Genomic DNA, 15232 nt, shown 5'->3' with positions numbered 1-15232 from the left:
TTGCGATTCTCTCTCTCTCTCTCTCTCTCTCTCTCTCTCTCTCTCTCTCTCTGTCACTCTCCGTCTATTCTGCTCGGCTTACCGCAATTGTTGACTCTGCCCCAGCGTCGCCTATACTCTCGTCGCCGAGCTGAAACAACTTGGCGCGCGTATTGTTCGCTTGCGCCGCCTATACGACTCCGCGACGAGCTTCTGCTCGGAAGGTCGAGTCGCATTCCCGAGTTTGGGTAAATGTATCGTTTTTAAGCCGCGCGTTTGGGGGATTTAGCAGCTCGAGCATCAGTCCGATATCGCGCGCTACACTGCTTGCTTTGTCGAATGCGCTATCGGTTTGCGGCGCTTTGCGATTTAGGTCGGTTCGCTCTTCGATTTTGGAGCTTTTTTACGTTCCACGAATTTCCGATGATGATTTAGTGAAACGATTACAATGACTGTTTCAGATTTAGCATCTGTAATGCATGAATCGTAATTATTTCCATCCGCCCGCGCTGCCAATTTTCAAACATCGATGAATAAATAGATACAATATTATTCATGACGCCCTAGCCCATCAGTTTAGGAACGAAGCGGTATACACAATATTCAAAATTCATGTGCGTTATGTTTCATTCACGCACGCCGAGTCGAAATAATCGGCGGACCATACATCAAAATAGAGATAAACGCGGGTCGGCGGTGTATATTTTCGTCGCTCCCTGATGATCTGCCAAGTTTCGCGAGCTTTCTACAGTGCGCTCGTTCATCCTTTCGTGCAACGTCGAGACGATACACGATCACCATATTTCCCCTTGTTATTCCGCGCAAAGTCTACATACAACCTATATATATACCTACAGGCATATAGCGCAGCTAACACGTGTACAGATGTATAGCTATAGTTGCTTCGTACGTCGGGAAAATGAATTTTTTTTATATTTGAGCGTTCGAAAGCGCCTTTGACGTTTGGCCTGTCGATTTTTCCAAGCTTTTTTTTGTACGTGGCCCGTAGTTGGAATAAAAATCATCGCGAGCAGCCTGCGTTCTTTTTCAAGCGATGCGCGTGTATTGAATGCACGTTTACGCGTGTGCGCACACGACGAGAGCGCGTCGGCAAAAGAGTAGTCGTGAAAAGAGAAAATCAAGGGTTTTTCCTGTTCGCGGATCGAGTTTGCCGATGCTTTCGAGAAAAAAAGCTCTATCCATACCTCGGATTTTCATTATTTTCGTGCGCAAGCTCGGTATGCAGTGGTTGCGAAGCTCCGCGAGTATATCGTTCGAAAAAAGGCGTTTCAATAGAACACTGGCGCTTTCACCACTTGAAGACACTCGACGCTGAGAGAAAACGACGAAATTCACATCGCCAATTACGCAAAGGAGGAGCGAGAGGGAGTAGAAAAAAAGCTCGAGTGTAAGCGAGAGAGAGAGAGAGAGAGAGAGAGAGAGAGAGAGAGAGAGAGAGAGAGAGAGAGAGAGAGAGAGAGAGAGAGAGAGAGAGAGAGGAGAGTCGTCGGCAAACCTCGCTAACGAGAGGTAAACGTGATTAGGTATTCGCCTCGTCGGTATACTCCCATCCTTCGAGAACGTGTATATAGTCGCACACATACACGTTTATACTCGTGTATATACATACACGTCGCTCTCGGGCTCTCGGAACCGCACGAGTTGGTTTGACGTCGTCGTCATCGGCGTCGCCGACGTATACACACACATTTTTTCCCGGCTGCAGCAGCGCGAAACGAAATCAAGTTTCGCAGCTCTTTCTCTCTTTTATTCCTCGCTGCAGCTCTTTGTTTCGAGCCGTGCCATTCTCGCGCCCAAGCGAGCTCTTCGATGTCTTCCCCCATCCCCTGTCAGCGCTTCCCTTTAAAAGCCGACGGCAGATATTTGCAGCGCGAGGTCGGCTATTAAAAAGAGGAGAGCTCGAGCGAGAGGAAAATAAAGAAAGCCGAGTGATCGGCCGGCTCTGTGTATGTGTGTGTGTGTGTGTGTGTGTGTATATATATTCGTATATATGCATTTGTGTATGTGCGCGCACGGATAAAGTCTGCTGCGAGAAAAGTCGTATTTGATAGAAGCTCCGGAAGAAGAAGCGGCAGCTGTATATATATGTATAGAGAGAGAAAGAGAGAGAAGATATACAGAGGCAGTCGAAGCTATGCGCGCGCGCGCGCTGCTGATGCAAAGGAGCAGAAAGGGCGTTTCAAAGCATTTCCAATTCGCGGCTCTTTCAGCGAGAGAACGAAAAGTCTGGCCCGAGACAGGAAGCGTCCGTAGAAGCTGCGCGCGTGTATCGCCGTGTGGCTGCACTGGCGCAAAGAGCTTACCCCGCGCGCGCGCGTAATGAATGGCATTCAGTTTATTTCGTCGCTCGCGACGGCGAATTCAGCCTCTCTTCTCGCGAATAAATTGAAAGACTCCCAGCCGGCCTATCGGCTTATAGCCTCATTTTTCCCGCGGCACCCCTTCTCACACGTGTGTGCACGGCGATTTTAATCTCGGCGCAGCCTTATACACACACACGCGCGCACGGATATATATATATATACTCCTCCGCTTTATCAGCCGAGCTCCATCCATTTCCGTTGCTATCTCGCCGACGAGGTCCGGCTCCTCTCCTCCTACTCCGTCTTCTTCTTTTTTATCTGCGCCGCGGAAGCCTTCGAAGAGAGAGAGAGAGAGAGAGAGAGAGAGAGAGAGAGAGAGAGAGAGAGAGAGCTCGGGCCAAAAGCTGCTGAATAGTCCATTGAGGAGATACGCGCGCGATAATAAACGGATCGGCTCTCATACACCTATATAAGGTCTTTACGGGGGGAAAAGAAGAATTTCGACGCGCGCGTATTATATAAACGCATATAATACACTGTTGCAGCAGCACTTGGCCTATAGGCGGCTTTGTTGCGAGAGAGGCTTGCGCGCGCGGAGATATGAAAAAAGTTTGTTTTCAACGGGATCCACATACGAGAGGCTCTGATTACGCGACGTCGTCGACGTTTTCTCGAGACTCCAAAGCGCGATTTCATCCAGCGCGCGAGAACACAGCGGAAAAGTCCCTTCTGTCAGTGCATCGCAGTGCCGTTATTTTAGTTATCCGGCCCGATGAGTCAATTTCAACTACTTTTAACGAGATTCCGCCGGAAAGTGGGTCAAAGCGCGTCTCTCTCTCTCGCGCGCGCGCGTGAATTTTAGCCGAGCTTCGAGGATATTTTTTAACGCCAATTAGCCCCCGATCGATATCCCTGTATTAATTTTCTATATCCGCGGAACATCGGGAGAGTGCATTGATCCGCATAGCTATATATAATGCGCGCCGAATTCAAAACGGCTGCGGCAATTATCGCGAAACCGGCGAAAGTTATCTTTAGCGCGAAACTGCAAGTCGCGCACGCGCGAAATCGATTTCCTCGACGAGAGCCGGGCTTCTCTCTCTCTCTCTCTCTCTCTCTTCGATGGTACTGAAAAGCTTCTATAAACAGTGTGCATTTCAATCTAAGCTGCGAGCGCGCGCCCGCGTAAACTTTGGCAGGTACAATGGTCAATATAGCAGTTCCCGAGTGTACACTCGCCGACGAGTGTTGAACATCCAAGCGATTATATGATATTTCGGGCGCGCCGAGGAGAGTTATTAAGGTTATAATTGAATGGGAGATTGCAGGCTGTGATTAAAAATTTTTCGAACTCGCTTTTACAGAACTCAAACGCTTCTTCTTTTCGCTCGTTTCGACGAGCGCCGTCAGACTGATTTTCTCATCTCGAAGCCGTACTCCGCAAGATAGATCGGGTAAGCGCGGGAGAGGAAACAAGGCAAGTTCACCATGAGGGAAAAATGCCGTGCGGCATTACGCGCGGCCGGGCTGTTCCAGTTTTGATTTAACACGCAGCCCGCGATAAAGCCCCGTCGGCCGCGCGAGCGCAAGCGTATATACATTTCCGGGCGAGCAAAGAAAGCGAAAAACTCAGGCAGCCCGACATAAATCCCGCAGCAAGCTACTCCAAAACAAACGCATATAAACATGACGGAAGTACTTTTATAAGAGCGTTAGTTGAAAATACGAGAGCGAGACGGAGAAGGAGTGTATACTGGCAAGCGGCACGCGGCGGTGTAAGAAGAAATATCTACAGAGGGATGAAGCGCAACTGCGCGCCTTTTCCATGCTACTCCACCTATGCAATATACATGCGGACTGCTGTTGTAAAATATAGAGAGTCGCTGCGCGGGTGCGCATATACGCCTATACAGGGGGGAAAACTGCGCGGCGCAAAGGACCACCGCCGCGACAAATTGCAGGGGACGCGACACCGCGCCGGTGATTGATCATGCGAACTCAGCTTGTTATCGCGAGCGATTCTGCGGCTGCAGGACGATGCGCGTCAGTTTCCGCTTGTGCGCGGCCGCTGAGAGCTTGTCTTGGATGACGATGGGTCATCGCGGAGCTGTGTTGTAAAGTGCTTTTGACGGGCATACTGCTGGATTGTTAATCATTTCTTTCTCTTTTTGAGTTTGTTGCTCTTCCTCCGAGTCGGGATCACGTGCATTAGGAATTTTCTCATTTGAAAATACCGGAAATTCTAGGAGCTTTGGCTCATTTCTGTTGAATACTCTACGCCTCTGCCGCGCACGCGAAAGCTTTGGTTTCATTTTGAAGAGCTTTAGCAGTCTTTCACCGAGATAAACAATTCTTTTGCTCGCGCTGGTTTTTGCAGACTTGCGATTTCAACTAACCAGACGGCGGTTTATTGTCCTTCGGGGAAATTTATTTACGGCACACCTGAAATTATGACTGTATTGTTAATAGCTGAATTTTGATTCGTTAATTTTTCCATTGATCAACTGTGAAACTTTTAACATTGACGCGGTCCTTTTGTTTACTTTGAATGTCTCTCGTCAAAAATAACGCAGTATATATGTTTTTCCAATGAGGTCAAAATCGAAATAACGGTACCAATTTTTTTCCTCTATATCTCAGTTAAAACATAGATTATTTCTCGTCAGAAAAAAGCCAATGGGACAAAAGTAACGCTGCAGATATTTTTATTTTCAAGCATCTAAATTCGATTCCCAGCGAGTTTTGTTTAACTAGTTTTTCTCCGAAACCGCAATAATCCAAAGTTATCGATGCGCGAGTCGAAGCTCTGTATTCGCTGCTAATCGCGTTGGTCTTCAGCTCTCGAGCGTCTTTTAAATTAAACTATTTACTTAACGCGTACTCTCTCTCTCTCTCTCACACTCTCTTTCATAAATAGATTAGCCCCGCCTCATTTCGAACTTTAAGAAAACGTCTTCACTCCGCGTCATAGTCAATCCAAACTTTCGTATATAAGTTTGCCTCGGTGAACGCAGCCCCCGCGCGTCTCGACTTCCGTATAGATTTTCACCCCCTCGAGATAAGGTTGCAGCGTCGCGAGGGAGAGAGTTAGACGTGCGAGTTAGAAAGTTGGTAAAAATAAACAACCCTCGCGCACCACCGTGGTGCTCTTTTTGAATTTTCCAAGAATCAGCTCGCCCTCATTCATTCCGGTTGATTTTTTTTCATCGATCCGCGATAGCATCCGCTCCGATTGGTTTCGCCCGCAGACGAAGCGCACCGATGAATTCCCTCCTCTATAGAGAGCGCAGCAGCGGCGGCGCATTCGGCGAATCATTATTATGTATGCGCGTCCGTCTCTCCACGGGCCCGCGTACTCTGGCATTGTGCGTCCATTATTGAGGAACAAAGCCTCCGCACTCCGCGCAGCACTTAGATCTAAGGGAGGGAATATAGCCGATATCTCTCGGAGGGCGAGTCGTTGAATGCATGGTGCATCAACCCTCCTTTTCCCGGGCGATGCGCGCCTTCGATATCCGTTTTCCATAAAAGTCGGTCAAGGCTCGTCCACGCAGCCGCACTGGCCGTAACTTCCGCTTCCCAAAATAGCGGCCACGTCGTATAGGTTATTTCCTCTTTTATCGGACTGATTGCAGCGCGAGGAGTAGCGACCGCGTGTACGTGTACACACGCTGTCGTAGTATGCGAGCGAGTCCAGCAATCGTAATTGCACTTCTCGCGCTCTCGGATCGCGAAATTTAATATCCGCGGTTTTGCGCGCGCCCCACTCGCGCGGGGGATGAGGTAAATAAAAGGGAAGGAAGATACGAGGAGGACGAGCAGCGCTACGAGTGCAGCTATATGGTCGGTGTATATAGTAGCGGTGGTGGGGCATAAAAAGCGGCTGAAGAGCGACGTGAAAAGCAGAAATAATGAAATGAAAAAATAAAGAGGAACGAGGAGAGCTGCTGCTGCAATGCGACGGCGTGTATAAGATTTCTCGGTCGTTTCTTCCGCTGAAAAGGGTTGGCCTGCTCTCTCTCTCTCTCTCTCTCTCTCTCTCTCTCTCTCTCTCTCTCTCTCTCGTACAGGGCGAACTGCGCGACGAAGAAACTTTGCTGCTGAAAAAAAGTGAACTACGTTCTCCTGCAGGTTCGTGCGCCGGACTTGCCGTGACGTTTTACGTCGCGCTAATTACCTTGTCGGCGAGTTCTTGTATATTGTCGCCGTGAAAAAATTGCAAACGACCTCGAGAACTTCTCACGCCCGAATGGCTATTCACGATAGAGTTGCGCGCTGCGGCTCCACCTTAAGCACCGGCCAACTTACCTGATGTAATTTACAGCCACTTTGCGTTCAGCTCCTCCTCTCGCTCGAGCTGCTCCTTCCCAGCTCGGAGAGCCTCGTCGACGAGCCCTGATTTCTCTCATTTTTTCTTCTGCGCGGCGCAGTTTCTTTATAGTGTGCGTACCACCCGACCGTGTCAATAATCCACGCGCGTTTTAATGGCTTTTCGCGATCATCCATGGTTGTTTGCATTTCGAAGAGCGGGCAAAAGTTTCGCGCTTCAGAGTTGCGGCGGATGCGTGCGTCACGTCAAATCATAAGAATAAAGCAGCCCGCAGAATGTTGTTATTTCATCCGTCCGTAATTTTTGTTGTTCCGAGGTAAAGTTTTTAAGTGGTTTGTTCGCGGCGGTAAAGAATGGCAGTAAGAAGCTTCGAACTTCCGCGGCACGGTAGCTCTCGGGGCGAGAAAGTTCTTACTCCGGAGAGGGGCGCGCCGCGCGAGTTTGGCGAACTGTCTCGCACTCGTACCGCTCTACTCTTTCGTTCGGCCTTGTTTTCAGTGTGCCGATCAAAATTTGCCGGCCCCTTACCGTCTGCTCGATTAACACTCTGTTGCAGCTGGGATGTCGGCCGTGGAACCTCAGCCTGATCAGCGTCATAGTCCTCGGCCTATCGAACATGCTGCTCACCTTCCTGCTGCTGCAGTCCGAGACCTGCGGCCGGTCCTCGAGCCTGGCTAGGCTGCTGGCCGACCCGGACGGCAACGACGAGGTCCTCGCCGGCAACAAGGACGATCCGCAGGCGGCGAGCCTCCCGGGCGGCCCGTGCGTCCCCACGACGACGCAGGAGCGGTCCCAGCCGGAGCAGGCGCCGGGCCCGATGGACGACTCCTCGACGGGCTTCCTCAACCTCGACATCCGCCTCGGGCGCTGGGACTCGCGCCGGCTCTACCGCATGTTCGACTCGGTGATGACCGGCTCGCGCTTCGTCGAGCTGTCCGAGTCGAGCCGCGTCTGCCTGGCTACCCAGACGTCCCTCGAGAAGCTGAGCTCGCTCGTGCAGGTGGTGCACCAGTGGACGGGCACGATATCCGTGGCCCTCTACGCCGCCGGCGACGAGGAGTTCGAGGTGCTGCAGCGCTACCTCGAGTACATGCGCCACTGCTACGAGCCGATCCGCGAGCGGGTGACCTTCTCGCTGGCGGTGCCCCGGAACCGGCCGCCCCGCGCCCAGCCGCGCTACTACCCCCCGGACGGGCTGCTCGACTGCCAGAAGCCCGAGGGCACGCTCAACCAGATGACCCGGGCCATCTCGAACGAGCAGACCAACTGGCGCATCCGCAACGTCTACCCGCAGAACCACATGCGGAACCTCGCGCGCAAGAACTGCCAGACCGACTACGTCTTCCTGACCGACGTCGACATCGTGCCCAGCACGAACCTCAGCCGCGTTCTCGACGAGTTCCTCGGCCAGGAAAAGTGCGACAAGTGCGCCTACGTCATACCGACCTACGAGCTCGACGCCCGCGTGCGCTTCCCCCAGAACAAGAGCGAGCTCATCCGGCTGGCCAAGAAGGGCCTGGCCCGGCCCTTCCACCAGAAGGTCTTCATCCACAATCAGTTCGCGACGAACTTTACGAGGTGAGCCCCGCATACATACAGCCCGCGAATCGCGGTGGAATTTTTCTCCGAGTGTATGTGCGCGCAGAAGGCATAAAAGTTTTCCTATTAAAGGTGGATGCTGGACGCGACGCCCGGCTATAAAGCCCACGAGAACTTAAAAATGGGAAAGGCGTACGTGAGCCACGACGTAACCAACTTTGAGTTCCTGTACGAGCCGTTCTACGTCGCGAGGGACCTCGTTCCCCCGCATGACGAGCGTTTTATGGGCTACGGTTACACCAGAAATACTCAGGTGGGTCCACGGCGCTCCATATACACACCTACACATCCGCATACACGCCTCTATACCTTGTACGTCTAAGCACACATGCACATCGCGCGCGCTGCCAAAACGTCAAACTCGCTTAACTGCCTGCGAAACGAGTTTTCACGGCTTGTCGAGCTGCCGCGACTCGCTCGTCCGGCTCTTGAAACCGATCGTCGTCGTCTCGAACTTGTCGCTAGCGCGGGAGAGACGCAGCTTTTCTTTTTTCCGAGTCGCGGATGTTTACATTAGACGCGCGATCGAGCTTTCTTCTCCCTCTGCGCTACTTCTAATTTCTGCGCTCTCGGCCGTAACTTGCGCCACGAGAGAGAAAGGAAAATCTCGAGATTCATTTACGGACAGCTGCTTCCAGATCGTTTGTTTTTATCGCGCGCGACTTCTCCGCAAAGCTTTTGCGAATGCATGCGCGAATCCTGGGAGCCCCGGGTATAGAATTAGATGTAGTTTTTCCCCTCGGCAAACATCGGCATTGTGTTGCGTTGAAAAAGGCGACGCTTCGCTACAAGATCTACACTGTCCGCGAGCCCTATTTTTTTGTCGACGAGCTTTTCCATATTCCTTTCGAGCGCCCATTGTGCTGCGTTAACCGAAAAACTCCCCCTTCTCGCCGCTGCGCGAGGCGCAATTCAAAAAGTCTCTCGGCCGAACGGCTGTACCACATCTGCCCGGAGAGGAGATTTTTTTCTCGCTGCACTCGCCGCGGCACCGCGTATCCATCAGTCGGAGCTCAAGTGTAAGAAAGTTTTTCGAAAAATCGAGCGGCAATTTCGCGAATCGCTGCAGCCGAATATCGACCCGATTACGATTCCACGAATTCACGGAGAGCTTTTAATGCGCTCTGGCAAGTTATATATTGCTCTCGAAAAACTAGTGATGCTGATGGTAATTACGGTGCGCGCAAGACGCGGTCTCTTGTAATAAAACACGTTTTTTTCACCGCGAATACGCGGCTGCAGTATAACGAATGGGGGAAGTGGGGAACAGACGTGATATTGAAATCATCAATCTCTTTCCTTTACTATACAGAGCATAACTATACATAAAACGTCGTGACGTAAAACTTAAATCATCCAACATTTCAACCGTTTTTTTTTATAATTGATTGAAAGTTCAGTGCTTGAAACGTAACGGCATTTGAGCCGCGCACTCCAGATTAACGTACTGATTGGCTGCGGAATCAATACGACGGCGTTTGCTTGCTACAACGTATGCACATACATGCGGTATGCGCCACATTGTATGGCGTTTAAATTGCAAATACCCATTCGGCAAATGCAGTGCATTCCTTTTACGGGATTTTATGAATTTCAATCGTATAATTTGTTTATCAAAACTATGTAATTCAAAAGCTATAGCATGGCTGTTGGCCATTGACTGTAAGTTCGTGCGATAAAGCCGCGCAACCCCGCGCGAAATTCAAATTTCTCTCTAGTCAGGAAATTTTCGTCGCGTCTGCAGTAAATGAAACATCAAATATCCGCATATCCGGCGACAATGTGCTTCAACAGGAAACAATGCATAATAATGAGGTATGCACGCGCGCTAGCTAGATAGTGTGGGTAATTCTTGTGAATGAAGCCTCAGCAGCAGCAGCAGCAGCAGCAGGAGCTGCGTACACGCGACGTCATTCCCATTGGCGTCTTGGCGCTGCTTTGGCGACGCCGGCATAATGCGTAGGCGCGCACAATGGGCTGCATTCCCCTCGACATCTCCTCTATGCGCGGATCGAGGCCGAGGCCAGAATCTCGAGATGTATACTCGGCGGCAGGCATATCTCAATTTGCGCGTCCTCTCTCTGCTCCGACAGAACAATCTCGCGCTCGCCTCCCTATTAGTCATCCATCCGTGTAGATGCATCGGAGGACTGACTAGAACACGAGTGGAGCGACGATATCGGAACTTTTTCTGGCGAATTAATTCCGACCCCCGGATCGTATTGTAAGCGCTGAGCTCATACTTTCGTCGGTGTGTATAGTCGCGCCAAAACTTTTCGACTGAATAATAGCCCGCGGTGTGGAAAATTTTTAATGAATAACACCGAGAGTTCGCGCTTTTTTCTTTTTCCTTGACCCGCTTTACAGCGGCCCTTTAAAGCCCGCTTTGTTTTAGTTCTTCTTGCGACGAGTATAGCCGTTCTCATACGTCGGGGAAGAAGTCGAGCGCGTTAATTCGATCGCGCGGAATTTTTCTTCCCCGCGAGCAAATGACGATGCAGGCCGAATGTACGGCAAGATATCCGCAATTGCGGCAGGATATTGAAATATAAATGTACAGCTATGGCGCGTCTTTGGCTATAGATGTATACGCGGATCGAGGCCGATTCAATTTGATCTCGGATCAGATCCGTCCGAATCGGATCAAACTTTAATTTGAATAGTAATGAAGTGCCCGACGTATATACCCGGCTCAACTACGCTTCCTCTTTCATTCATCTTCTTCCCTATCGTTATTACCTTCGTTGTAACGCGACGCCGGTGTGTATCGATGATGAGTTTCGCATGTGGGTATTGTTCTCACCTTTGGTAAATGGATTTCTTGATTTTTTTTGTACTGTAGTAGTTTTTATTTTTGTATTTTTATTCGATTTGCGTTGTTGAATGTTTATGATGATTGCACATCTGGTTAACATTAAAGCTTCGGTTGCTCGAATTGTCGCCCGTCATGTATTAATATTGCCTCTAAATTCGAACTGATTAATAATTTAAATCTGTTGGTAATATCAGGAATATGCGTTGAGTGTATGATAATATAAAATACTGGATTGGTTAACAATTATTAAAATATGTGTACAAAAGTATGACTGTATGCTGCTTGACTGTATATACTGTAGGTATAGGTATAGATGCTGTAGAAAACTATAGTCTGTGTGTCCTTCCCCTTGATGTGCGCTTGGCTGCTGTTCTGCCCGGACTGAAGCGCTGCTGCTTCAACTAGACTGACGCTGGCGTGGGTGTCACAAATCCCAGGTAGTAGACCTTCCGGTTTTTGTATATCTGTGTGTATTTGTGCGTACACATTATTGGCGAATTGCAACAAAATCACATTTACGATATCCGCGTTACATATCGCATGTACGATAAACACGGAGTCGCGAATAATTGAAAAGAAAGCTCTTGAATTATCATCGCGGTATAAGACTCCTAAAAGGCTCATAAAGTAGGAAAAATTTCAAAAACCCACCGGAATGAATGAGATAAGTCGTATTTATATCCCCGTCCCGATCGAAGCCATATCAATAAATATATCCTCCCCCGGCAGGGGAGAAATTCCCTGAGAAGAAAAAAGAAAGAATTTGAATAAATTGCAGGTTTACGAGATGTACGTGGCGGGCTACAAGTTCAAGGTCCTCTCGCCGACTTTTACGGTCCACTGGGGACTGCAGACCCGCAAGAGTCGGCCGGCCTGGCGCGAGCGTCAGAACAGCGTCAACCGCAAGCACTTCGAGGTCTTCAAGAAGGAGGTGTTTGCGCGCTACATGCGCGACCCCCTCAAGATGCTCAAGAACCCCAATTGACACAGGCCTCATCTGCTCGAACGCGAGACTTGAAACAATTTTCTTCTCTACCTCTCGGCGCGGTGTGTCGCGCGTAAATTTTCGGCGTCTCTGTTTATTTTGTTCGACTCTTCGTCGCGTTTTACGGTATTATATTGGACAATCATGCTGTCGCGCGAAAACGTACGACCTATGCATAAATCGCTCGGGGGTGCAAGGGCCTGTCTTTTTTCACTGATTTTTATGGTGCTGATATTGCGCGCTGAATTGACTCGATGCCCGCGCACTAGCTCTCGCGGAGGCTCGACGTTAAAGAGCGCGTTGACGTTTCATTGGATTCTACGACTAGATTCATGGTTTTTCCTCTATGTATGCTGTTATCTATAGTCGACGTTGTAGTGTCTGTGTGTAGTCGTTTTTCAAGCCGTGCATGGCACGTACACTCGTGATTAACCGCAGTATTAGGACTGTACTGTACTTTTATTTGGATACGTGTATAGAAGCGTTGATGCATCGTTTTGATATAATATATATACCGTAATGTAGCATATCATGAGTTGTACAGCTCTACTACACAAATCGATCGAGAAAAGAAACAAAACGTGTCAAAATATCAAGTAGATTTTTAAAGCCGAGGATAGTGCAAATCGTTCGTACACCCAATAATATCATAATTTTCGGCGATAGCTGCGTTATTCAAACACAATGTACATGAATGTGCCAATTATATAAATTTATTGTATAGCCAATTGCGTTAGAAACACAGGTTCGTTACACGTTCACACTTCGCGTAGATACTTATCATTCCCCCAAAACACTTGTGTAAATAAAAGCAAAGATTATTGCAGCGAGCGAAACGTACTCGCGCGCGTTTGTACATACACTTATACAATACAGCACACACACACACACACACTGCGTTTAAAAGCAAAAGTTCTGCAGAAGCACAAAGCAAGCGATATGCAGCTCGGATAGCATCAAAACAAAAGAAACAAGCAACACACGCACACACAATGAGCACACGATGCATATAAATCCTTAACGAAGCGTATAATAAGCTTTACTTTCGATGTATTTACACACGGCGTGAATAAGCTCGGCGGAGTTTTGTACACTAGCGTCGGAGCATAAAAAACAAATGAATATAAAAATAAAAACAAAGTTTGTACACGTAACGCGCGCGCGCGCGAGGCCGAGCGATGTCGCCCTGCGCGCGCACTTGTATTATTAACGATTATAATGTGTACGTGCACGCGCACGGACTTTTTATATGAATTTGTGACGAGAACGTTGAGTGTATTTCGAGCTGGATAACGAAAGGGGGCAATAAAAGCGAGAACTTCTATACGACGTTACACGCACTACATGTTTATTCACCCGCACCGTACACACAGTGGCAGTGTGTAATTCCCCAAACCGCCCGTGCGTATATACAACGGGGCATACTCCACGCTGCAAAAAGATTTCATTTTTCGGCCTGCCTGCGCAAGGCCCTTGCATCATTAATGGATACTCTCCGCTGGACTGAAATTAAAAAGCTCCGGCTCAACGTTTTTTTTTTTTTTTTTGAGGAAAAAAAACACAAACCAGCAAGCATAAGTGCAAGGTAGGTACTAGCGTGGCCCAGATACATCGAGTCGAAACAAAAAAATATATTCTCACTGAACGCAGCAACTCGCACTTTCTGACCCGACAACTCGTTTCAGCTCGGTTTAATTTCCTCCGCGCAACGCGCGTACTCACGTTCGCGCTGTGTCCCGGAATAAAGGAAGAAAGATGCGGAGCGAGAGAGAGAGAGAGAGAGAGAGAGAGAGAGAGAGAGAGAGAGAGAGAGAGAGAGCGGCTCTACAGCTGTGTGCTTGTATGTGTGTGGGGAGAAAGAGGAAAAATAAGGGCGAGAGAGAAGGAATGATATTTGGAGTAGCCACACGACGCAGTGCAGCGCAGCCATACTATATATAGCGGCATCAAGCTCTGGAAGAAGAGAGCTGGATAAATGGAAGCTACTGCGCCGCGCATACTGGATGGTAAATATACAAGGCTTTGCGTGTAACGCAATAATGCAGCAGCCCTGCCGTACATACCCCCTCAGCAGCTCGGCTTGGCCCGCTCTCAGTGTGTGTGTGTGTGTGCGCGCGGCTCTGACTAAATTATTAGATTCAGTGCTGCGCGACTGAGAGAAAGGAAGAGAGAGGCTGAAGGCTCGTTAACTTTTTTTACACCGATAATTCTTTTTCCCTCTTTTCGGCTATCTCTTCGCTCTCTTTCTCTCCCTGTGTGTATGCTTTCCCGCGGCTTTATTCCGTTCCTCGCGAGAGGGATTCTTCGTCGCTGCGGTGAAACCCAATCTTGACTTTTTGAAAATACACAAGCGCGCCACGTTTGTTTTGGGATGGGGAGCTTTTTCCTGGTATACTGCTGCTGTTGTTGTTGTTATCTGTTGTTTTTAATGGGGGGGGGGGGAGGGGGACGCGGTGGCGCAATTAGCGCTCAGACTGGCGAAAAACGTAATCCTCGCCAATCGATGTATATATAGTTTTCTCGTCGAAATTTCACGAAATTCTTCGTTGCCAAAACAACCTGTGTATATAGTGAATGCAAGGAATTCCGCGAGCAGTAAAATTACAACTTTGCATACTGTATAGGGCATTACCGCACGCGAATTGCCAATTCGACTCGACGCTCTCGTAGTGCAAGGAAAAAGGCGCTCGTCTCTCTCTCTCTCTCTCTCTCTCTCTCTCTCTCTCTCTCTCTCTCTCCCGAATCTTCATCAATTCCGCATGCATCATCCGATCGCGAATTCAGCCGGCGGAGTCGCCGAGTCTGAAATATACTGCTGCTAGGCAGGGGGGGCTAAGTTTTCGAATTCAAAGGTCATTTGGATGGATGAAAGGTAAGCGATTAACTCGAGAGAGGAAGAGAGAGGGATGCGAGCCAAGGGGCCGAACCAGGGATTCGCAAGCCTAATTCGAGAACCAGACTAATCCTCCCTCTAATCTTGACTAATCTATAGTAAGCTCGGCCTGGCCGCCTCCGATTCGCGCGCGCGACTATTTTGCAATTTTGTACCGTTGCTAATTCGTTTGTGCATAATAATTCGACGGGTATAGAGAGGGTGTGCTAAGCCATCGACGAATAAAACACTGCCGTGCAGTTTCCGAGTTGAATTGTTCTTTCTTTCCGAGAAAACTCTTCAATCTACTTTTTATAGTACCTCCTTC

General features: G+C 49.1%; 1 protein-coding gene across 6 annotated transcripts in view; it reads left to right on the top strand.

Annotated features, from left to right (window-relative positions):
* The window catches only part of LOC100114967 (beta-1,4-glucuronyltransferase 1), a 31436-nt gene extending 18070 nt beyond the window's left edge, over positions 1-13366 (top strand). For all 6 annotated transcript variants that reach the window (XM_008208159.4, XM_008208097.3, XM_008208328.4 and 3 more), the window contains 3 exons: positions 7190-8211; positions 8305-8485; positions 11826-13366. In XM_008208159.4, coding sequence (XP_008206381.1) covers positions 7190-8211; positions 8305-8485; positions 11826-12032 — 1410 coding nt within the window. In that variant the 3' untranslated portion in view covers positions 12033-13366. The remainder of the gene's footprint in view (positions 1-7189; positions 8212-8304; positions 8486-11825) is intronic.
* Positions 13367-15232: the final 1866 nt, after the last annotated feature.

The sequence above is a fragment of the Nasonia vitripennis genome, chromosome 1 (assembly GCF_009193385.2).
Source record: "Nasonia vitripennis strain AsymCx chromosome 1, Nvit_psr_1.1, whole genome shotgun sequence".
NCBI lineage: Eukaryota > Metazoa > Arthropoda > Insecta > Hymenoptera > Pteromalidae > Nasonia > Nasonia vitripennis.
This window is presented reverse-complemented; position numbering and strand designations above follow the sequence as displayed.